This window comes from Platichthys flesus, chromosome 20, assembly GCF_949316205.1.
Source record: "Platichthys flesus chromosome 20, fPlaFle2.1, whole genome shotgun sequence".
Taxonomy (NCBI): Eukaryota; Metazoa; Chordata; class Actinopteri; order Pleuronectiformes; family Pleuronectidae; genus Platichthys; species Platichthys flesus.
In genome coordinates this window covers 3,448,588-3,465,717 of record NC_084964.1, presented here as the reverse complement: position 1 = coordinate 3,465,717, position 17,130 = coordinate 3,448,588, and the positions used below count along the sequence as shown (strand labels likewise).

General features: G+C 44.0%; 1 protein-coding gene across 7 annotated transcripts in view; it reads right to left on the bottom strand.

The window, feature by feature from the left end:
- Positions 1-148: 148 nt before the first annotated feature.
- Positions 149-17,130, bottom strand: part of LOC133931621 (rho GTPase-activating protein 23-like) — a 63,160-nt gene continuing 46,178 nt past the window's right edge. For 3 of the 7 annotated variants that reach the window (XM_062378536.1, XM_062378532.1, XM_062378538.1), the window contains exons 3-24: positions 16,763-16,793; positions 15,084-15,179; positions 14,697-14,775; positions 14,544-14,604; positions 12,767-14,213; positions 11,057-11,221; positions 9,957-10,065; positions 9,741-9,780; positions 8,886-9,023; positions 7,961-8,269; positions 7,823-7,884; positions 7,587-7,693; positions 6,376-6,488; positions 6,052-6,204; positions 5,811-5,889; positions 5,052-5,125; positions 4,851-4,940; positions 4,652-4,777; positions 4,515-4,559; positions 4,268-4,361; positions 2,748-2,779; positions 149-2,643 (exon numbers count right to left, since the gene is read on the bottom strand). In XM_062378536.1, coding sequence (XP_062234520.1) covers positions 1,654-2,643; positions 2,748-2,779; positions 4,268-4,361; positions 4,515-4,559; positions 4,652-4,777; positions 4,851-4,940; positions 5,052-5,125; positions 5,811-5,889; positions 6,052-6,204; positions 6,376-6,488; positions 7,587-7,693; positions 7,823-7,884; positions 7,961-8,269; positions 8,886-9,023; positions 9,741-9,780; positions 9,957-10,065; positions 11,057-11,221; positions 12,767-14,213; positions 14,544-14,604; positions 14,697-14,775; positions 15,084-15,179; positions 16,763-16,793 — 4,440 coding nt within the window. In that variant the 3' untranslated portion in view covers positions 149-1,653. The remainder of the gene's footprint in view (positions 2,644-2,747; positions 2,780-4,267; positions 4,362-4,514; positions 4,560-4,651; positions 4,778-4,850; positions 4,941-5,051; positions 5,126-5,810; positions 5,890-6,051; positions 6,205-6,375; positions 6,489-7,586; positions 7,694-7,822; positions 7,885-7,960; positions 8,270-8,885; positions 9,024-9,740; positions 9,781-9,956; positions 10,066-11,056; positions 11,222-12,766; positions 14,214-14,543; positions 14,605-14,696; positions 14,776-15,083; positions 15,180-16,762; positions 16,794-17,130) is intronic. The other 4 variants (XM_062378534.1, XM_062378533.1, XM_062378535.1 and 1 more) reach the window with 4 other exon arrangements.

Sequence of the window (17,130 nt, the reverse complement as noted above, 5' to 3'; positions counted from 1 at the left end):
GTTTAACTGTGATGCCAGCTCAACCTGTCCAGTTTCCTACCTGCCTCATTTGCACATACTCTGGTACCACATCACTGTCAAACTACAGTCTTTTATATCGTGGGAAAAACAAGTTATTATGATGAATAAATTCAAACATGCCAACCCATTTCCAAAACAAATAATTTAATATATTAAGTATGGTATTTATATACACAGGTTAAGTTAACAAGGCTTTGTACAACTGTTACAAAATTGGTCCACGCACAGTCACCCACGTACATAAAGTACACGTCTGTTTTTACAGAGCTTCTGGGAAAAGAGTAGAACACTGAAAATGTGAAAAGGAAAAATGCAAAAATATCACCCAGGTAAGACTCTGTGGTTTGGGATTTAAAGAGGTTACTGGTTAACGATCATCTGCTCCCATGACAATGCTGTCTTTATAACACTGATATAATGTATCAAATGGAGTAACGCTTTTCTCGCCTCAGTACGTCTCCGCACTGCTCGCACTGTACAATGACCCAAATAGAAACAACAAGGATCTTGGCATAACTTGACATAGCTGCCTCAAACACTTAGTTCCTCTGACGAATCAGTCGTCAGTATCCTCAAAACTCTGAACGCACACATACACACACACACACACACAGAGGGAAGAACAACAGGCTTGTGTTGAACACTTAGGCTTTGCATATTTTTATATGTCAACAACCCCATGCATGCAATGTTTCAGTCCATGGAAGCTTCGACGTAATGCCCACGTCACATCATCCAGAAAGTGAGTTCGCTTTTTACTCCCACTGATCACTGAAGTTCGCTGTAGATCCACAGGAGGACTTGGAGAGAGCTTTTAAAAGGCAGAGAGGTGGACTTAAACTGCATCTGTGCACTGTGATATTTACCCAACAAAGACATCATTAGTGAAAACTAGTGGGAGGTGGGAGGTAGGAGGGTGTGGAGGGGGCACGAACAAGTGTACAGCGCAGTTGAAAAACATTGCTGATGACTGTGCTCTGTAGTTTGCTGTTGAAGGTTAAGCTGGAATTTCCAATGTCTTGTGTGAATGGTATGTCTCAGCTTTTACACCATCTGCATTGTCATTGATTTTAGAAAAAATAAGTTTGCATCAAATCATCTTTGAAGATAAGATACAAACCTTACCACCCATACCTTGTTTTGGTGCTTTTTACTTCGATTAGCCTAAACCAAGTTTTATTCGGAGCAATTATGTGGCAGTCTGACCTGTTGCAATTTTTATGAAACCTATTCTGCAAGAGCAAAACATTTCACTGAAGGGGAATGTCTCGCAGATGGTTTTAAACTGGTATCTTGTTAGCCATACACCAAACAGTGAAATAACAAGCGATTTAGCTCAGAGAAATATGCTGAGCAATTAATGCTAGCATGTTGCCAGCTGGTTAGCCTGTTAGCTATAAGTTCACCACCAGCTACAAATATGAAACTTCAAAGCTGCTCGGTGTCAATGAATTCCTAAACCATGGGATTCCTTCTCCAACTTTACTACCAGCAGAAACACAAGAGGGAAGCGATTTTTTGAGTCGACTTAGTAACATGACGGACGGCTTTAGTTGCAGTGACACAGGTTATCCAGTGTTGGTGGGTAAGTGGGAACTACTTGGTAAAGCATTAATGGGTGAAACGGTCAGATTAAACTACCACTGTATGACGACGCTGCGCTCTCGTCTTGTCCCGTGGGTCCAGTCCCGATCTCCTCATGACTACAGAGGAGGATCCCGGGGCGTTTTGATCGATCCATCCAGGTGAAGAAGAGGAGAGAGGGGGAGCTCGGTGGGGCAGACGAGGGAGGGTATCTATTTGCGGCCTTAACCTGGGGCCAACAGTTGATCCCTGAGGAACCCTGACATATCCATGCTGACCTGGTGCTCCTTCAATGACTCTGATCACCTCCACCCTCTCCGCTCGACATCCTCTGACTCTGTCATCATTCCTGCTCAGCTCAAGTTCCAGATTCATGGAAATAGCCCTCGTCCTCCCTCCTCTGGTCTTCCTGTAGCAGACTGCTGATGGCTGGCTCCACTCTGGCTGCTGGGTCCCATGAAAGCTGGAAGCATGGTAGAGGCTGGGAGGCCTGGTGGGGGAGATCCAGAAGGGCACTGTTGGACGTCCTGCTGCCAGATTGTCACCTCTAAAGTGGGAAGGAGGATTTATCATAGATGAGGGCCTTGGGTGTCTGGCATGGATTTGGTGTTGTGAGTGGAGATGCTTGTTGCGAAGCAGCAGTTGGGTCCGCGGCAAGGTCATTGTCTGTCTGCTCTCACTTTCAGAATTTGTGGTGCCATTGCCTACTTCCCTCCCCACTTCCTTTCCAGCCCCTTCTCTCTCTTTTACTGCGACTTTTTCTCCATTTTTCACCCCATTTTCCTTCTCTTCCCATTTTTCCTTTTTGGAAATATGTTCTCCCTTGACTTCCTCTCCTTCCCCTCGCTCCTCTTCTTCTCCTCCTTCTCCTCCCCTGCAGTTACTGGCTTTGACTGGCTCATGCTCTGAGTCCTCATCGGCGCTGCTGCCGGGCAAGTAGGTACTGAGGCATTTTTTACGTTTTCGGGCAACAGCAGTGATGATGGACTTGGGCATTAAGTCCCTGGCATTCCAGTCTTTCTTTGGGTTGGAAGAATGCTGAAAGGTAGAAATCTCTGTCATTTAATGATAACACTATCGTTTATGTTTCAGAAGCCATGATCTTCATCCTAGATTTTGGGTACAAGTAAGGTCATGCTTACCTTGGACTTAAGTGAATCACTGGTAGTGGAATCTATTAGAAAAGAATAAGATGTAAATTGGGTGCCTTCATTGAACACATGGTAGCATTAGTGTTAGGAGGTGGTACAAATATGTGATGTCTGGCTGATCACAACACACAGAACCACAACCTTTCAGGAGAACTCTAGCCATTGTCTGAGGATTCGTTCTAAAATTCGACTGCAACTGTGTTCACTGCTTTTACTTTAAGTAGCAACAATGGCTAGAATTTGCCTTTAACACCATCAAGGCTGGGGGTTATGGCACACTGGGGGGGGGGGGGGGGGAGAAAATGAGTGGGCAAATGAATCCACGTGCAAGCAGCAAAAACAAAACACAAGGAGAAGACCTGTTCCTACCGAAGAGGCTGATCCATTGTTTCAGCTAGAAGGAAAGGAGTGCACAAAGGTCCAGGAAGAAAGAGAAATTGAGAAAAAGTGGGAAACATCATGAGTATCCACAGGCAGAAACGTAGCAGCTGGAGAAACAGAACAGACATCTACTGGGAAAGAAAGACACTGAGCTGAGTTTGACTTGACAAGGCCACCGATTTGTCGCCTTAACAATACAGAATGTAGAGGGTAGGTCATATGTAATTAGTATTATGGGTTTTAATTAGTATTAGTCATCCTCGTGACAAGCCTAGAGACGGTCTACACTTGTTTTATGTACGAAAGAGATGTTAAAATGCCCCGTTGTAAAGTTGAAAATCTCTGTAAGAAAAGTCAACTTCCTGCCTGGTGAAGCAACAACAAGTCAGCACTCCCCCATGTTTGGACGCCCTGTCTTCGTGGTATATGCACTTTATATAAGTATACGATACATAGGCTTAAGGGAAACTGTGTTACCTACACACACACTCCACTTTGAGGAGCTCCATCGCCCGGAGGCCACCAGAGACTATTTGGAAATGGAGATATTATCAACCAACGCCAGCTGCTAGAAATGCTTAGTAAAACAACGGAGAGCACAAACCACTGAGGCAGCCCACAGACAGATGTGTCAAGATCTAGGTTTTGGCTAGTTTAGTTTACACTATGTTTACCTGGTGCATTTAATCTAGTTGCCACAAACTGACAACAAATTAATATTAGAGCTGATACATAACCTGATGAAGAGTTATTGCCTATTGCAGTTATTGCATTAAAATTGACATGCACTGATAAGATCAAGGCCACAGGTAGGTGGAGGTCAGCTCTCTTTACATGCACATCCAGCTCAACTCTTTGAGTGATGATATGGAAAGTTAATAACTATTGTTGTATTTCTGTTTCTGGTTAGTGAAAATAGCAAGTCGGCAATGTCTGAGACAAAAGGACATCGACCTTTACTGCAGTCACCAGCCAACTCTACGTCAATGGCTTAGAAGAAATAGGCATAGCTTTTGTGACAGTTGAGCACAGCGCCACCATCAGGCTGACTGGGATCGTGAACCTGTATCTCTATGAGAATGTTACAGATCAGATGAAGAACTCAATATAAGATTATGACTCATCCTCACCAGATGCCTCTCCTGGCATACCCGGCCTGCCGATGTTGGACAGCAGATGGTCAATGTTAGGCACAGGCTGCATGTCCCGCTTATCCTCTGGGGCCTATGAACGCACACATGAACACACATGAATACACACACGTACACAAAGCGCACACACACACACACACAAAGAAATACTGAGATTCAAAGCACTGATGAGAGTTGAGAATACATGACTTGACTATTAACAATTATAGAAAGCACAACAACATACCTTCTCTTCCTTATCAAACTCTCCTTCACTGAAGAACCAGTCACACTGTTGAAGCAACATCGCACAGTATCACTACACACTGTTACCACACGATACAAACTGTTCATATCTGGCAGTGAAAAGATGCTGCTTCTTACGTGCAGGATAAGTGTCTCCACTATTTTGTAGCGATCAGGCATGTGAGTGACCATGTCCGTCATGTTGTCCTCTGACGTCCTCACCAGAGTGGGACCAAACACTAGTGCTAAGTTTCTTGGCTCCATCTGAAAGTTAAGTTAAAGTCATGTCATGTCTGGCTAAACTCTGAACACAAAAACCTGACCGAAACTAACCTACCTTATTCTTGTCAGCGTTATCTGCCACCTTCTTAAGGTGACCCACCAGGAACTTGAGGGTGTGATGATAGTGATCAGGGAGGTCATGAATCTGTAAAAAGAATGAATGATGAAAACAAATAACTGTAACAACAAATATTTCAAAATGAACAAAGGGAATCAATGAACAAATATTCATCCCTCTCTATTCTCTGACACATACCAGCTTTTTCATGGTCTTCAGTCGGTCCTCTGCGTCTTCTATTCGGTTGGCATCGATGAAATCAATGTATTTGTCTGTCGGCAGAGAACATGTACTTCTTATGAAATTTCACCATTTCAGATTTAAAGTGTTTGAGTCCACAAGACAATTGTGAAGTCTCAGGGGTACACAGTGTTGTAGCTAAATCCAATACAATTGAAGTATAAACAGAAAAAAACTGAAACCGCCTCCATACTTCTCTTGTGGTGTCATCCAAATGTCTGTAAGCCCCGACATTCAAATTCAACTCGAAACTAGGTCATCCACATCGTGTTTTAGCCTAAATGTCCTGTGTGATCCTCCTCGGAGTCACTTTCATATTAACACGTACACAACGAAAAAAACACACACTGCACACAAGCTCTCGACTGGTACGCTCTGAGGGTGCATTAGCTCCTTGCTTTAGTAGTATTTGGCTGCAATGCTGTTTACCCCTGAGACTCCAGAAGTGTTCTGTGGATTCAAACACTTCACCTAACCTTCCTTCAGCATAGTGGTGAGTAAATAATGAATGAATTCTGGGTGAACTATGCCTTTAAGTATATCTTTTCCACATGCAAACAAAACAGCGTTTAAGAAGATGATTTTGGAAGAAAAATATATTTTATCTGTACCCAGTTTGAGGATATAATCCATTGGCTGCCTTATTCTTATATTAAAAAATATACACGTTCATTAAGATCATGCTACACTTCACAGTAAACAAATGACTGGCCTCACCGTCAGTAAACACAGGCTCGGGCAGTTTTCTGAAGAATGACTTGAGCAGGCTGCTGATCACATTCAGGTCCTGCCATCTCTTTGGAGACAGACAGAGGGGTTACAACTGCTACAGAAATATAAATACACATTAATCTGAAGAATGATTCCTGGTGTTTAAATCTAACTACGGCCTTTGTTCATGAGACAGTACATTTCTTTAAATGGGTAATTAGGTGGAACATGTTTCTTTCCTCCGCACCTCCTCAGCCGTGTTGATGTCCATGCCCTTGTTGAGATGCTCCTGCAGGTTGGACACCATGGCGTTGTTCCCGGGCACCCGGTAGATGCCGGTGTACTCCAGGCCGGTCGCCTCCACCATGCCACAGCACATCTCCACTGTCAGGGGGACAAACTGCAGACAGAGGCCAGAGGTAGGGTTAATGATGAGCAGGAGAGACGGACACAGAAAGAAGTATGTATGTATCACACAGCGGATGAAATGAAGAGGAAGCTTTGAACAATTATCAGTTGAATCATGTGTGTTTTGTTGTCGGTGTAGTTTTAAAACATTGAGTGTTTTTACTTTATGGTTGACAGCGGGCTGACAGTCCTCCAGTCGCACACCAAAAGCCTTTGGACTGCTTGTCTTCTTGGCTTTCTTCATGATGTTGATGCCCCACAATGCCTTGCAGTCATCTGAGTGTTCACACACACACAAACAGATTTTTCAATAACTTCTGTAAAAGTCTATACGTGCGCTAGTGTGACTCATTCACACTGAGCTGCTACTCCCAACACAGAGCTGGGATATTCGGATTCACATTTGACGATTGGTTGGTGGAAAATAAACGGAATGGAAACAGAAAACGCATGAACAGAATACAACATAACTGAGAACAACCATATGCTGTATATAAAAAACTGTGAAAGAGCCTAACGTGAAACACAGCTGCAGCAGTGGTTAGGAGCAGCAGGAACAGCCATATGACCAACTACCAACAATAGATGGAGCAGTGAACGGTCTAATAATAATGTCCACAGATTTGTGTCAGATTGGTTTCATGCACGAATAAGCCAAGCTAATGTTTCATCAACAATTAAAGTTTACTGACTTTGTTGCAGTTGGCTCTTTAATATGGTAATTTTATTATAGTTATAGTTTAACGAGTCAATAATTTGTGTTTCTCAGATTTACTGACCTTCTACTGGTCTTTGGTTAAAATCAAACTCAGACAGGATTTGTAATACAATCTCGGTGACACTGAATAGGGCTGCTCTAAGTTTTGTTGTATGCTATGTATGTGCTCGTTACAACAACTCACCCATTGAAAATCAGTGACCCTTTTTTGTTAGTTTGCTTTGGAGCAGAATGCTTTCACTTTCCTAAGGCTGAAATCACTGTGTACATCCTTTCCTAATCTTTATTTTGACTAATAAATTAAAAGTAGATAAATGACGCAGTATTTTGACAAACAAGGTTCCAAAAAATGCAAATAATGAAAAATACTTTTCCCTAAAAATAGAAAATGTGTCACAGGGTTTAAAATAAGATGCTTTATTTTTAACCTCAAGCGACCCAAAATACAGTCCTAATCATGTCATTGTATTCTTCTAGTTAATAGATTTTTCATTGTTCATTGATTACTTCTCTTTGTTTCATATTCCTGAGCAAGCAAGTCCCAGGGGCATAAAAAGCCACTGTGATCTATGAGTGGTATGTTTGTTGCTTTTTGCCAGCAGGCAGCCGTTTTTGCTACGATGGCGAACACTGAGCAGAGCCATGTCTGTACCCACCTGCTCTGGATGTACGGTTCACTAAGATGTTGTCAGTCTTAGCCAGGAGGAAGGGAGGCATCATACGGTGGCCTCTGGGAGAGGAATCTGGCTTGTTACCTGTCAGACTGCAGCAAGAGAGAGAAACAAAGACGGATTTTTAAAAAGTGTCTCTGTGATGAGTTTTATGTGGAAAAAAAAGAAGGCTTTCTTTGCTGTAAGAAAATATTCAATTATTGTTGATCCCCCATGCTGACCTGTGTTTTCTGTAATCATTCAGCTTCTTGTTGATGAGAGCTTGTCTTGAGAACCCAATCTCCTAGGATAATTGAGAAGTAGGAGTTAGATTGTGTTTGTGTAAACTTTACATGATAAACTTGGTGTAAAGGTCTAACCTCGTTGTCGGTCTTGCTGTTCTCCCTGATCACCCTGATCCAGGCCAGCATGTCGTCCCTGTCCTCGGCCTGCAGCAGGTATTCACAGAAGTCCTGCGTGGTGAGCCGCAGGGTGTGCTTACGCTTGGTTTCGCTGTAGGCGATGTCGATCAGGCAGCCGCGGATGCTGACGGGGGGGTGCTCCTCCTGGCTGGGCCCCGCCCCAGCCCCGTGAAGGACCGCCTCTCGCTTGTCCTTGTAGAGGAAGAGCAAATTGGAACGGAGCACGGAGAAGACGCGTTTCCATGGCCGCATGCCGCCACCAACTTTCTACAATGAGAGAAGCGAGGAACAAAAACTGGAGTGTGAATTTCAGGATCAAATATCTATATGAGGCAGCTCTTTATTAACTCTTCTCTACAACCCTGAAGCCAAACAGCAGCTGTCCGATCATAGCAATAGTAGCAAATGTAACTTGACATGGAAAATCTGTCGTGGTCTGGATTTGTCCCCATGGCTAAACTGTACTTTGTTCCGCGTGGCATCTATTGCACTTCTGTCCATCCTGGGAGAGGATCCCTCTCTCTCATGGTTCTACTTTTTTCCCTTACTCTTGTTGAGAGTTAAGAGTAGAGGATGTCACACCTTGTTAAGCCCTATGAGACGAATTGTGATTTGTGAATATGGGCAACACAAATCAAATGTGATGGCGATACGCAACATTTTAGCCAGCAAGACGCAAAGTCACTGGTTAAAAATTTGTGTATACATCTGCCTCTGTCTGATGTGAAGGATCCATTGTTTCATAAACAAAACTAACATGTATTCCAACTGGTTAAACTGTGCTTGACATACAACTGCAACTTTGGCTCAATGAAGTTCCAAACAGCTTGCTGCAGCTGTGTGTATGTGTGTGTGTGTGTGTGTGTGTGTGTGTGTGTTGTACCTTGCCCTTCTCCGTGAGGATCTGTTTGTAGTGTAGCCAGCCCTCCTTGCGCACGTCACTGAAAGTGATGGTTCCCAGTTCCGAGGTGGAGTGGCGTTTGGACCGGGCCTCCTCCTGAGCTCGCAGGCTCTCCAGAGACTGAAATATAGAGTAGGGACTTTAAGGGATTCACATTCGACACTGTTTGCTTGGTTGGTGGCAAACAAACAGAATAGAAACAGAAAATACATGAACATATGCTCTATATAACATGTTAATCATATTTAATTCCTGAGAGATTTTGTTTCTGTACTGTATGTGCAGAAATGCACAGAAAATACAGACCCCACAGTACAACCTCAATGCAATAAAAGTCAGCTAACAGGTATCCACTGCAACAAAAGAGATCACACCAATGTGCACATTTCCTGAACAGTGTTATAAAAAAAATGTGACCACAACAGCTTCCTCACTTCTGTCCTGGGTTGTGTCTGATGGAATGAGGCTCCTCATCATGAGGAACTGACTGAACAAGACCGAAACCAGACTGTGAAAGAGTCTAAAGTGAAACACAGCTGCAGCCATGGTTAGGAGCAGCAGGAGGAGTCACATGACCAATAACTACCAACAATAAAAGGAGCATTGAGCGTCCTAATAATAATGTCCACAGGACCATCCATGGACAGGACGAGCTAATGTGTCATCAAAAATAAAAGTTTACTGACTTTTGTTGCAGTTGGTTTCTGTTCCTCAGACTAACCGACCTTCTGGACTAATACAACTCAGCCAGAATTTGTAATACACATTTCAGTGACACTGAGTAGGACTGTTCTCATTTTGTTGTATGCTATATATGTGCTCATGACAACAACTCACCCCGTCAGTGAAAAAGCTCTTGACCCTTTTTGGTAGTTTGCTGTGGAGCAGAAAGCAAATAAATTACAACAACAATGTGAGTGTAGACATATAAAACAGGAAGGGGGGGGGGGGGATGCGAGTGAAATCAAGTATAGTAGATTGGCCCTAAGACTATATACTGTAGACGTATTGATAATGCATCTTGTCTGAGTGTTGTCTGAGCTCCTGACTTACGAGAAGACTCGACCTTCTTCCCTGAAGGTGTTGAGCCCCTCGTCACAGGACTTGGATCGCTCGGTGGTGATGGCCAGTAGGTAAGAGGAGCGACGACCTTTGATGCTGCCTGAAGAGACAAAAGACAAGTCAGAGAAGAGAGGAGAGGAAGATGACAAAGAGGGTTAAAAAATGCAATCTATGGTGGTGACATGAGAAACAACAAGAAAATGAGTGTTAAATGGATCTAACAACCTAGAGGGGGGTGGATTAAAGGGTTAAACATGTGAGGTACACATTAAAAACAATGTCTGCCTACCTACCTAAGTTCTGGATGCGTTTAAGCTATTCAAAATAATGTCAGTTTAAAGTCTTAAATGAAAATGAAGATAAGATGGGAAAAATTCCCCCAGTGTGGCAAGACAACACTGTTAACTGAAGTAATCAAACACGCCAACAAATTATTTTGATGGTGATGTAATAAGACGAGTCAATTATGACCCAAGGAGCATTTCACGAGGAATCAGCCAATCACAGAGCTTATAGCTATCAGACGAATTGGATTTTCTGGTTCATTTGAAACCATTTCAGTATTAAACAAAGGTTGATTTGCTACCAACTACAGCAACAAAACAATCTGAATTAGTTCCTGCTCTGATTTGCATCACTGGCTTCATCTGTATAGCAAAAGGCACCTAAGGCTCATGGGTAATGCAGTATTTAGAGCCATCTGAAATACCAAACTTTCTTTCTATCTATCTAATTCTTTAAAGGTTCAGTGTGTAAGATTTAGGTGAAAGTGACCTTCTGGCAGAAATTGATAATAAAATGATCCTTGTGATGTTTTTACTCATGTGTAATAAACTAAATTGTAGGAATTGTTATTTACTTTACTCTAGAACCAATAGATGTCACTAAACTGAACCTTTAAGTGTAAATGTCACTGTACCTCTTTAACTTGAGTCTACGGGAAAGGCAAGACAAATACACAAGTGTGCCATGATCAGTCATTACATAACTGTTTGTCATGTTGTCTCAAAAACATAATAGGAAGCTAACTCTATATTGGTCTAGCCCTTTCTAAAGCCTTTGAGTATTCACAGAGGGTGAGTAAGACTCACTGCAGTCCTGACAATGAAGTTGGACAAAGGAGGAGATGGAGGAGAGGGTGGGGAAGACAGAGGTGGAATTGAGGATGGCCACAGTGGAGGCCTTGGAACCGGACACCACAGAGCAGGCTGGTACATAGCAGGCCTTTAGGTCAGTACTAGGACTGGTGGGCTCATCTGCAAAGTCATCATGACAGGTGAGCAACAAGGAGGGAGACACGAGGGGTTAGACAGTGACAAGACACAACAGTTTCCTCAGGTGTGAACATCTCCCTGAGGCAGAGCTACCGTGGAGGCAGTTGCACCCACCTACCTACCAACCAACTTACTAACAAACCTCCCAAACAACCTACCAGCCATCCTTCGACTGAATGTAAATGTTCACCTATAGACTTCTAAAGTGTAATGCTGTGTTGCGTTCACATCATGATTGTGAGCATCCAAGAGTCTGTTTCTTGTGATACCCACTCACAGGTATTAGATTTCGGACAACCTCAATATCATCCCCTGGACAGAAACACTAGCTGAAAACTCACTTACAGTCAGTAGCCTCCGGGTCATGTGCCTAGCATGACCCGGGGATAGGAACAGACACCGCTCTGGTGTCGGTGGAAAACCCACAGTTGGTGTGGGAGGTGAGAGAAAAGAATGTTTGTTTGACCTCACAGCCATGCACGGAACTGGTTCTGGAACCAAACGTCTGGAGAGGATGATGAATTAATCAGTAAACACTGGCTGAGCAGTGCTGTTTTCAACCTCAGGTTGCTCAAAGAAAGGCTCTGGCTGTTGTTTGTGCCTAAAAATATGGGAACATGCACGCCGAGAAAACATTTTTTAATGGATGAATTGTTGAAAAAAATGTTTTAAACAGCACAAGCCTCTTCTTCCTTCTTCAGAGAAAGTTTGAAACTGAGTTAGAGAAATAAATCTGTGCTTGTTACAAAACTACTGCAAATAAAATAATTTTACAGGAGCCTCTAGGTCTCTGGTGTATCCTTCTTTCCGACATAAACGTACTGTGTCTATGTACCAAACAGCAATCTGGGTGGGAGTCAAGGGGAAGCTCCTGGGAACCAGATCTTTTGGGAGACAGAGCTCAAGTTGGCAACAACTTGAGCAACAAGGAAACTGTAGGGGTTGAATGGGAGGATCTGAATCCAAGTGATTTGTTACTAGACTTCTGTGCGAGCCGTAACAACACCATGTAAGGCCAAAATGATCGATCGGGGAGGAGAGTGCCTCATTTGAGAACCTCAAGTGCTTTTCTGTTCAGTGAACTGTCTCACTAATGTCAGTAACGTGGCTAAAAGGTTTGCTAATATTCACTTGATTACTGATGGGTGAGTGGCTACAGTTTATAGCAGCACAACCTCCCTGTAGACTGAAATAATTACAGTTTAAAAAGGGCAATTTATCCCCAACTAATAAAAGCTAACCTTCATTTGAACTAGCCTGACTATTTTCTGTCTGCCTATGAGATTCTTTCTGCCTCCAGAGCAGCTCTGATTCTGAGATAAGCTTTCAAACCTAGGACAGTGTACAAATGGTGGACAGGACAAGGTTTAAAGACAAATAAACCAGCGTGCATCAACGTGCATCAACACTAGATGAACAGAGTGTCAGTCATTATGTCGACATATAAGACACACAAACGTCCCAAACAATGTTAATTTGTAACAGACATTTCACACAACTTGTAGCATAAGAGGAAAGTTCACTAACCTATGAAGGGAATTGAGGACAGAGAGTCATATGCATGCCGTGCCAGGCTTCCATTGGCCCTACGGCTGGGGGCAGGTCCCCCGGACACAGGAGAGGGGGTCCCTGGTGAAGGTGTTGATCCAGGGGGCTCTGGTGACTCCACAAATGTTGTGTAGTGGGGATGCCGAAGAGGCTGAACAGGGGTCCGGTGGCCTAAAGGAGGCTTCTTCTGCCGAAGGACCACCTCTTGATTCAGGGAGATGGGAGAGACGACCTCCCCGTCCACCCCAAGCCTGGCTCTCTCCTCCTCTGATGCAGACAGGGCAGGTGTGGACTTGGGCCTGGGTACCATCTGCCCCTTGCTGTCTGCAGTGATGAACCTGATGCTGGGGCTCAAGTTGAGGTGGGGCCCACTGTAGCTGGGCTCTTTAAAGGAGTGGGCCTCCTGGAGGGGATGGCCATTTTTGTGGGAGAAAGAAGGACTGTAGCTTCTGTAGCCCACAGGCTCTTCCTCTTTTATTCGCCTTGTTTGGGGTTCGGCTACCTGCTGACCTGACTGCCTACCACTGGGAGACACTGCTGAGGAGGTTGTAGTGGGGGCTGCCACTGTAGTTTGGTGCTGATGCCCTTCTGAGTTTTTAAGGTCTATCTGCTCGCTGAGTTTTGTCATCTCTGGGCTTTGTGAAGTGTGTTCATTGTGTGGTAAGACCAGTGCAGAGGCTTGTGCCAGTGTTTCAACAGAACGCCCATAGTTATGCTCATATTCAGCGTAGGCTGCCATAAGGCCCTCGGAGCACGACCTGCTTCCTGGTCCTGATACACCCCCCCAGTTACCTAGCCAAACGGAATCATGGGAAGCAGCAGCTGCCTGGTGGTGTTGCAGCAGGGTTTCTCTTCTGCGTTGCCCTGCAGATATTTTGGGGACAGAGGAAGGTCCAGGGCCAAGTGCCAACCCCAGCCCCAGCTCCACTAAACGATCCTGAGAAATACTGCGGTGGCGGGGGGACATGCGCTCTGCGGCCTCGGCCTGGCTGTAGTACCACTCAGACAGAGCCTGGTGGCAGAGGGCGTCAGTGTGGGCACGGGCTGGTAGGCTGCTCTTCCTTGGCGTAGGCAGTGTTGCGGAGGCAATGGCAGCATTGTGGTTAGCAAAGTGAAAGTCCAGCGCACTCATGGTTGAAGAGCAGCCAACACGGTGTCGCCCCGACGGGGCAAAGTGGCCACTTGAATCCTCAGGCCCCCCGGGCCATCCGGAGGTGGGGGTAGAGGCAGCCTGGGGTTGGTTATCAAGTGGCGAGGTGGTAGGGCCAGATCGGCACTGCCAGTTGTCCAGGACAGTGTGGCTGGACTCGGAGACCGTGGAGCCGGGTTTAGTGGACGGGTAAGAGGGATGCGGTGGTTCTGGGAGGTTCTGGGCTTCACCTGAATATGGCTCATTGCCCCTCAGGTAGGCATCCTGGGAGTACGCCTGCGGAGAGGATGGGTTCAGGCACGATGTCAAACATGACAGACCGGATAAAACAACAACTGTGGCAGGAACAGCTAGAGGGCAGAGTGAGGCAGGTACAGCGTGCACCATGCAACAAGATTTCTTTGGATTTTACAACATAAGCTTAATCTTTATTGTACAACCAATATTGGAACTTTATAACCTTTAACAAAGTTATCGCTGTATTTTGGAGTTCATCTTTTTTAATATGTACTTTCTTTTCTTAACAAAACGCCTGGCTGACTGCTTTACAAAGTAAAAAGGAGAAATGAAGGAAAGAAGAGAAAACAGAAGAAAGATCATACTCACACTTACCAACTGCAACACATCCTCATCTTTTGGCATAATACAGAGCTCCAGAATGTTTTCACTGCAAAAAAAAAACACATCAATAGACGTCAGCATCGAAACAAGAGGTCAGATGTGACCTTACAGTGGGATTTAGAAACACCAGTGTCCCACCTGTTCTGGATGAGCGCGATCACCTGAGAGTAGGTTCTCCCAAGAATGCTTTCCCCATTTACCTTCACCAGCCTGTCCCCTGGAGTACACACACGCAATACAGCCAGATGTTATGCATGAAAGGACACTTTCTTCGGCATTCAATTCATTGACCTAATTATAATTATGCAGCCTATTCCTTTAGCTCGCATAATGCTGTGTATTTTCCTTGAGTGTTTTTTCAGGAAAATGTTACCTGGTAATACAAATGTAGAGTCAATTATGATTTTATACACACACAAATACTTCTTTCAAAACATGTCTAACCCAATCTGTGTGTTTGTGTGTGTGTGTGGGCGGGTGCGTGCGTGCGTGCATGCAAGCTTGTGTTTGTGTGCGTCATTCTACCTGTACACAGTCCAGCTTGTTGGGCAGGTCCATTTTCTTTGACACTCTTCACAAAGATGGTGTCCATTGGCTCCAAACGAGACCACCGGCGGCCTGCTTACACACAGCACACACACATTCAGAATCCAAATTCAGAGAACCTTTCCTAGACTGTGAATGTCAGAACAAAATGTACTCCTACTTTCACATTTTCAGCATTTGTGCTTTAGAAGCCGAACACAATAGATACAATAGATCCTAATCTTTCCCAATGGAATGTACAGTTCCCCCATTCTTCCAGTATTACTCAACTTTGCATAGTGTAAAGTCAGTTTTTCTAATACTAACTATTAATCTTAGACTAAATAATGAATTATTGAATTGCGTCTTCTTGTTGTTCTTTCTACACTGGAAATTTGGTTCAAACGCTGGAACAGAAGTTCAGACTAATTTGTTAAACCATCAAGTTATTTACTTTCACCTGAATGAGGTTAAAGTCTTGAGTCTGTGCTGCTCTTCATTATGTGTTTCTCTTCTTCTAATGTTGTGGCTCATTATGTATCTGCAGGGTGAACAGTCTGTCTGCATCTGTTACTTCTCACCACTGATAGAACAATACAGGACTGCTTGCTGCAGTACAGTGATCCTGTACTGATAATACACCAGAGGCTGCAGTAACACACTTTGTACAGACACTGTCATCAGCACCTGCAGGTTAGTGTTTATATTTACATTTGCTGTGTCTTTTCCTTACTAGAGAGCACTGACAGAAGAGAAGAACTGGCGTCAGCTCACTGCTTTACTACAGGTCTGCAACGGCTAAGTATTTTAAATAATACTTCTAGTCTTGATGACCACTCAAAGCACACGGTTTTCCCATTCACCCATTCATACACACATTCATACAGTGCATCTATGTGCAGCACTTATTCTATGAGGGGCAATTCAGGGTTCAGTATCTTGCCCAAGGACACTTCGGCATACAGATGGGGAAGACTAGGATCAAACCCCTGACCTTCTGTTGAGAGGATGACCGCTCTACCCCCTCAGCTACGGTAAGCTCTGTAGTCATGACATTTACTGTGTTTGTGTGAGGGGGAGAATAAAAGTTCTGTACTGTAGTTTAATTCTGTGTAATCCAATGAAATTTCACTTTTTTTACCATTTACAGTTCAAATTTACAGATTTTCAGTTTCTAGAGACATAGCACCAAGAGAGCCAGGGCTTAGGCAGCTGTTGCTCAGGGGGTAGAGTGGGTCATCCACAAAGCAGAAGGTCGGTGGTCCAATCCCCTGCTCCACTAGTCTGCATGCTGAAGTGTCCTTGGGCAAGAAACTGCACAAAAAATAGTCTGACAGTTGTGCTGGCAGTGTGTGATATACGAAGTGCAGCATATAGTATGCTGTATGAATGTGTGTGAATGTCATTTATACTGTAAAGAGCTGTAACTGGTCCATGAGACTAGAAACTCAATTGTCAAATAAAGTTCAGATATCAATCCTAAATTATTTTATACAGCAGAGTTAAGCGCTGAGCTTTGTGCCCTTTGAGGTTCTCCACTGGACTTAAACTGCTGAAATCTCAATCAAAACAACAAAACGGGGGCTATCTGAAACCTGATATCGACGGTGTAAATAACATGCACAACACAAATCCTGAACGTGTAGCTAATTAAGTCAATAGAAACATGTGACACTCACCTGGTCCAGAGGGATTTCCATTTTCTTCATCCTGTTGGAGAAACACAGTGAAGATGTTTAAGACAAGGACCACAGGGGGGCGGTCACTGACAGAGTACTACACTACTACAGAACTGCAGTTCTGAGCCTTACAGAGTACAGTACTACAGTCCAAAAGCACCACAGAGCTAGAGTCCTACAATAATTCACTTCTATAGTCCTACCTAACTACATTCCTACAGTACTTCCTCAAGACAAGTATTACAGTACTACAGTCGAACATCACTAAAGTAGTACATTTCTACAGTACTATAGTACTACTTCAGTCATAAGTGTGTGGAGACAACTAACAGGTTAAATGCACGTACTCTTATACAGTCAACCCCATA